Here is a 7,248-nt window from a genome sequence, read left to right as displayed (position 1 = left end):
GCTCATTCGACATGCAGGGTCCATCATTTTCAGATAGCCGACATCCAACATTGAGTAGTTTGACTAGTTCAATTCTATCTTTGCTGTTTTGAATATTACAACTGTTTCGTGATGAAGCATACAGATTTGTTTCATCTAGGGCGACTGGCATCATCATACGTGTACGAGCGGCGCGCGCAACATGAGAGCGCGCGTGGAGGCGGTCCGGCTTCTTCAGTTTTCTGTCATCGCTTTTCGGTTGCTACCTTCAGTTAAATAGCAAGGACACGAGTGCGAGCAGACGGCCGTGTGTGTGTGGATATACTTTTCACGTGGGATTTTAAATCTAAATACAGCATCGACGGTCAGCTGCCAGGTAATATTTTTGCACGCATGTTACTGTCCATGGTATGTGTACAGAAACTAAGTAAATGTCCCGTGAAAGTGGCATTTTCCAATGAGGGGGTGTGGGACGTGCCTCCCTTTGTGCCTGAGCAGCTCAACGCTTATTGTGGACACTTGAGAAACGTTGGATTCACACATTTCCAAGCCGCTCATTTGGCCCTCGCGTCGACTGGCCTTGACGAGCCCTTGATGCCTTGTCGAAGAATCTCTAAAACGTGATGTTCTCTGCATATTTTGCGGAGTTTTAAACGCTCAGGCCTCTTCATTTAAATTCCCCATAGCAGGACATGGCACAGCGGGTGCTACTTTTTCCCTGCAGTGTTATTGATGTTTGTTATGCATTGTTTTTTTGACAGCCCTATTTGTGTCGCGGGCACATGCTATTTGTTTATTATTTTTTTCAGTCGACGGGGGGAGGTTTTCAAATTGTGTTGACCAATTGCTCAGCTGGGTCCGAAACAACAACAGAAGAAAGTGATACATTGTTGTGTCCTATTTATTGAGGCCCATAGTCAACATGCGCGTCATCTTTGATAAATGTAACTGTATAAATTTTCAGAATTGGCATAATTTCCCCAACGTTGCCAGCTCACACAGGTTTTGCAAGTTGATACACAAATAGCGTTGATGTCCTTATCATAACACCCCCGGGAAAGATAGCGGTTAAGCACTACTAACCGTTTGCATCTTTCACCGTAACGTTAGTCCTATTCCCCAGGCTTTTATTCGAAACAATATAAACTGATATCACTGATCGTGATAGATAAAAAAATTACCTCACATTATTGTCATCAAAGCCTAAGGCGATATCTCTGTCATCTGATGCCTTTGTAGAGGCACAAGTCTACCGTTCTAGTGTCTCTTCAGCCTACTGAAATCAACTCCCCGATTAGTTGAGTTTAATCGGCTAGTGTCTCTTTCGGTCTATGTTCAATCAATCGATGTGGTCAACTACTCAAAAGGTTCATGTGGTGATAATTAATTCATTGTTTTACATAAGACTATATTGTCAGTAGGCCTGAGACACTTGACTCTTCAAGTCAAGACATCTCGAAAGCATTGTTCTTTCATACTCCAAAAATGTGTAGGTGGTTTGTTAACACAGTAATATTGGATCTTCATGAATGAGTTTGAGATCTTAGTAGTTTGTCAAAAATATTGACGAACCAGCAGATTTACATAATTACCCTGTTGGGAAAATAATGTCCTCCTGCTAGGACAATCAAATATTCTGTTCTACTCAACCACACAATGGAGGCAGGTAGCTGCTGTTGTGTGGTTAGAGAGATGAGCCAGCAACTGGAGGGTTGTCAGTTTGTATCTGGGGTCCGGCAGGAAGTGAGCTGGCAACCGGAGTGTTTCTGGTATCAAATCAAATCCTAGATGCCATTGCCTGCTGTTGTGCCCTTGAGCAAGGCACTTAACCCCCCACAACAACAGCTCCCCGGGCGCCCAGTGTGGCAGCCCCCCGCACCTCTCCCCCCAAAAACCTGTATGTGTGTCTTCTCGGAGGGGTTGTGTTAAAAGCGGAAGTCAAATTTCGGTTGGACCTTATGTTCAATTGACCAATACAGTCAATTGACCAAAGTGCCTTGCTCAAGGGCACAATGGTAGGCAATGGCATCTTAATCTTAACCTGCAAAACAGCACAATGACTAGTAAAATGATAGACTGTGCAACCTTGGAACCCCGGCAGTCCCCCCCCCCCCAAAGTATTTTCTTTTTTTAAAAGGCCTGGGAACGCTAACATACCATTACACCACTCATTTATTTTGTATAGAAAACATAATGAAAGATAAAGCTGTGCTGTTTGGTGTCTGTTTCCCAGGGCCAGGATGTCCAGCGAGGTGCAGAGACCGGACGATAGCCCCAGCACCAGTGGGGGGAGCTCGGATATCGAACAACGAGAATCATCAGTCCCCCCAGAACAGGAGCGGGAACAAGCACAGCCCAAAAAGAAGGAGACTAAGATCTCCAGTAAAACAGCTGCCAAACTCTCAACCAGTGCCAAGAGGTAAACCTTGAATCTGGCTCAGTTTAGTGGTATTTAAGTGGGGCAGGTTTGAGCACCTTCCTATCCTCAGGGTGGTGAGTTACACTGAGTGTACAAAACATTAGGAACACCTTCCTACTATTGAGTTGCACCCTCTTTTGCCCCCAGAACAGCCTCAATTCGGCAGGGCATGGACTGTACAAGGTGTCGAAAGCATTCCACAGGAATGCTGGCACATGTTGACACCAGTGCTTCCCACAGTTGTGTCAAGTTGGCTGGATGTACTTTGGGTGGTGGACCATTCTTGATACACCCAGGAAACTGTTGAGTGTGAAAAACCCAGCAACGTTGCATTTCTTGATACACTCAAACCAGTGTGCCTGCCACCTACTACCATACCCCGTTCGAAGGCACTTAAAATCTTTTGTCTTGCCCATTCACTGTCTGAATGGTACACGTACACAATCCATGTCTCAATTGTCTCAAGGCTTAAAAATCTTTCTTTAACCGGTCTCCTCCCCTTCATCTATGCTGATTTTGAAGTGGATTTAACAAGTGACATCAATAAGGGATCACAGCTTTCACCTGGATTTACCTGGTCAGTCTGTCATGGACAGAGCAGGTGTTCCTAATGTTTTGTAGGCTCATTGTATATAACGCTAACTGGTCCTATGGACATCAGTATTCTAGTCACACTCATGCAATTAATATATCCATTAGATTTAATCCATACAACATATGTAATGAAAGGTCACCTTGTTGCATCTATCGCATCATGACACTGTAATGCCCGTCATTTATCTGACAGGCAGAATACTATGATGACTATGCCCCTGAGTCTTTCCTGGCCGTGTGATGATAAGAGCTGACCAGGAAACACTCTGGACTTGGCCTGCTTATCCTTGGTTATAGGATATTCATAGCGCTTTCCTTAGCTAGGTCAGGTGGCCTGAGCCGTAACGATGATGACCATACTTTCATTCATAACACATTTCTGTGTGGTTAGTGTTGTCACGAACAGCATTCCCACTGCCGCCCACCTAGCCTTGCCATTGGAAACACAGATTGATGCGAGGTGATGATAGAATAATGCAACCAGCTGAGCCAGGGATTGGCTGAGGCTACAGCGCTTTTTATAACTACCCCTGATATTTGGAACATCTTCCTGATGTGTAGCACACTTATAAGACAGTCCACTGTGCTCAAACCCAGGGTTTTAGTATTACGACCGCAACACTGGACACCACAGGTCTCTGTTGATTAAAGGGGGTGCAGTTATGTCAGTGATGGTGTAATGTGTTTCCATGGCGTTTTCCCCCATGCCTGGTTCAACACAGATGGATGTGACATAACATTATGACTGATGGGTTAAATTGCACTGTTGTGTGTGTGAATCATTACATGTCATCGTGATTTGTCATCCTTTTTATACGAAGATGTTTATATGATGTTATTAACCCCAGAGGTTGCCTCATCACGTTTGTAATGTCCCTTATGCTGCTTCCTCATGGAAAAGTCAGTTTAACAACAGTATGGCACTGTGTGACACCATTAGAGTTGGGTGATATTTGGGGAGACCTCGTCTACGATATGCTAATCTAAATATTGTGATATCTGATATAATAGTTTTGCGCCGTTAATTACTAAATCATTCCAGACTGTATAATGTTTGTGCTTATTTACAATATAGTGGCATTCTCATTAAATAATCTTAGCATTTCTTTGGGGGGGGGGCTTCATTTATTTAGACATTTTAAACACATTGATAAAACTGCACAGTTTTCTAGTCTTGCACATCACGATATCGTCTTGCACGTCACAATATATCGTCAGTGTCAAATATCACGATATTCAATTGAATCATATATCGGCCCAACCCTAGACATAATAAGCCTACAATGGACTGCCTTGGCATTTGGTAAATGTAGATTTTTATACGTTAACTCATATGACTGCAATTTGTGGTCTGGTCTACCTGTATCATCATGTTCTATGGATTTATTAACAACATGATATTTGTGCATTTCATTATCACATTGGGGTCAAATGCACTCTGGGAGCTTTTTCAGTTATGTGATTAGAGATATTCATTGCCACAAAGATTAAAACAGAGTATCATTGTTTTTCAGGATTCAGAAAGAACTTGCAGAAATTACACTCGACCCACCTCCAAACTGCAGGTAAGGAAAGATTGCTCTCTACCAGCATTTATGTTTATTAACCTTGCTAATGTTATGGCCTTGGGATTTCAGGATATACTGTATTTCTGTTAAGGATTCTTGGTTCTAAGAATGAAGAATGAACTTCAGTTTTTCTGGTTTTACATAGGCGGTCAGGTATTACGGTGGTACTTCCTTGTTATGATAAAGATGTTTATCATACACGTAAGAGTGATTTACGCTAGCACTTTTCACAACATTTCTATAGTTTGTTCTTTTACCTAACACAAGATGTAGGCCTACTTATCTAACCGTATAGGAAACGTACCCTTTTAGATCATATGATTTCAGTTTAAAGCCCATCTAAAAAGGGAAAAGAGAACGTGATTTTAAAAAGCTTTGATTGTCACAAACAGACAATGGTTATTGTGTTCTGCTGCTTGTCCTTTAAGGTAGAGATATGGTGGCCAGCTAGCGAGTGGCAGACCGACCACGTGCATCAGCCGCTGAATGACAAAAGGCATCCCTGGGGGATGTTGTGCAGAGGCCTTATTAACTTAAAGAACACAAAGTGACGTTGTCATTGATTCTCCTCCCCTGTTTATAACAGCACGGTAATTACCTCAGGCTCAGCATTCAAATGCAAATTACCAGAGAAAATGGAGGCCAGGCGCAAGGCAACTGCTGCTTTTTGGCCATTTTAGATTGGTTGTGTTCATTTTATATGCACCTGTTAAAACAACAAAGAGAAATGGCCATGACTGACTCATCCAGCGCTAAACAGACAGTTGTGTGTGTGGAGCTGTGAACTAATCACTTTAACTGAGTTTCATGTAACACCCTTGCTGGAATGGTGAATATATATATATATATATATATATATATATATATATATATATATATATATATATATATATATATATATATATATATATATATATATATAGGTAACCTTTTCATTCTAATTCAAAATGTAGTTATTGAAGGGTAAATGAGATATTGAGTATGGGCTCTTTACTCAAGGACTTCAAATAATCTGTTAAAATGGACTCTGAAAAATGAGGTTGTCACGTTGGAAATTATTTTGCTTTAGGCTACACAGGCAGAGTGATTAAAGGCGGCATAATTTTAAAGTAAAATAATCACTAACAGAAATGTACGCAGCCATAGAAATAACTAGTTGCCTGGAAAACAATTAGGCGTTTTAAAGATTATCCTCTCTGTGTATCCCAGGGCTGCATATTCATGCTAATCCCATAACAACTAGGGCCGGGATGATACCAGTATAGCAATATGTTTTTCTGTACACAAAAATGAAAAAACGAAGCAGACCAGACTCTTTGGTCCTTTTTAAAAATCTGCTGTATGTAAAATATTATGTGCTATAGCTTGAAAGTAAGTACAGTGAGGGAAAAAAGTATTTGATCCCCTGCTGATTTTGTACGTTTGCCCACTGACAAAGAAATGATCAGTCTATTATTTTAATGGTAGGTTTATTTGAACAGTGAGAGACAGAATAACAACAACAAAAAATCCAGAAAAACACATGTCAAAAATGTTATAAATTGATTTGCATTTTAATGAGGGAAATAAGTATTTGACCCCCTCTCAATCAGAAAGATTGATCATGAGAACGGTGAGGAATCAGCCCAGAACTACACGGGAGGATCTTGTCAATGATCTCAAGGCAGCTGGGACCATAGTCACCAAGAAAACAATTGTTAACACACTACACCGTGAAGGACTGAAATCCTGCAGTGCCCGCAAGGTCCCCCTGCTCAAGAAAGCACATATACATGCCCGTCTGAAGTTTGCCAATGAACATCTGAATGATTCAGAGGACAACTGGGTGAAAGTGTTGTGGTCAGATGAGACCAAAATGGAGCTCTTTGGCATCAACTCAACTCGCCGTGTTTGGAGGAGGAGGAATGCTGCCTATGACCCCAAGAGCACCATCCCCACCGTTAAACATGGAGGTGGAAACATTATGCTTTGGGGGTGTTGTTCTGCTAAGGGGACAGGACAACTTCATCGCATCAAAGGGACGATGGACGGGGCCATGTACCGTCAAATCTTGGTTTGAACCTCCTTCCCTCAGCCAGGGCATTGAAAATGGGTCGTGGATGGGTATTCCAGCATGACAATGACCCAAAACACACGGCCAAGGCAACAAAGGAGTGGCTAAAGAAGAAGCACATTAAGGTCCTGGAGTGGCCTAGCCCGTCTTAATCCCATAGAAAATCTGTGGAGGGAGCTGAAGGTTGAGTTTCCAAACGTCAGCCTCGAAACCTTAATAGAGGAGTGGGACAAAATCCCTCCTGAAATGTGTGCAAACCTGGTGGCCAACTACAAGAAACGTCTGACCTCTGTGATTGCCAACAAGGATTTTGCCACCAAGTACTAAGTCATGTTTTGCAGAGGGGTCAAATACTTATTTCCCTCATTAAAATGCAAATCAATTTATAACATTTTTGACATGCGTTTTTCTGGATTTTTTTGTTGTTATTCTGTCTCTCACTGTTCAAATAAACCTACCATTAAAATTATAGACTGATCATTTCTTTATCAGTGGGCAAATGTACAAAATCAGCAGGGGATCAAATACTTTTTCCCCTCACTGTACATGTGACTAAATGACAACATAATGTTTGTTTTCAACATCGGGGCTGTTTTCCTAAAGAAGTTAAATCCCATTTGTGTTTTGTTTCCTTG

The 7,248-nt window shown here is 41.7% G+C and overlaps 1 protein-coding gene across 1 annotated transcript in view; it reads left to right on the top strand.

Annotated features, from left to right (window-relative positions):
• Positions 1 to 223: 223 nt before the first annotated feature.
• The window catches only part of LOC106605266 (ubiquitin-conjugating enzyme E2 E2), a 33,062-nt gene continuing 26,037 nt past the window's right edge, over positions 224 to 7,248 (top strand). The window contains exons 1-3 of the mRNA XM_014200713.3: positions 224 to 355; positions 2,213 to 2,398; positions 4,507 to 4,557. Of these exons, the coding sequence (XP_014056188.1) occupies positions 2,220 to 2,398; positions 4,507 to 4,557 (230 nt within the window). The 5' untranslated portion in view covers positions 224 to 355; positions 2,213 to 2,219. The remainder of the gene's footprint in view (positions 356 to 2,212; positions 2,399 to 4,506; positions 4,558 to 7,248) is intronic.

Source organism: Salmo salar, chromosome 05 (genome assembly GCF_965601325.2).
Source record: "Salmo salar chromosome 05, fSalSal1, whole genome shotgun sequence".
NCBI lineage: Eukaryota > Metazoa > Chordata > Actinopteri > Salmoniformes > Salmonidae > Salmo > Salmo salar.
The sequence above is the reverse complement of the archived record's forward strand: the minus strand, read 5'-3'. Positions and strand labels throughout refer to the sequence as shown.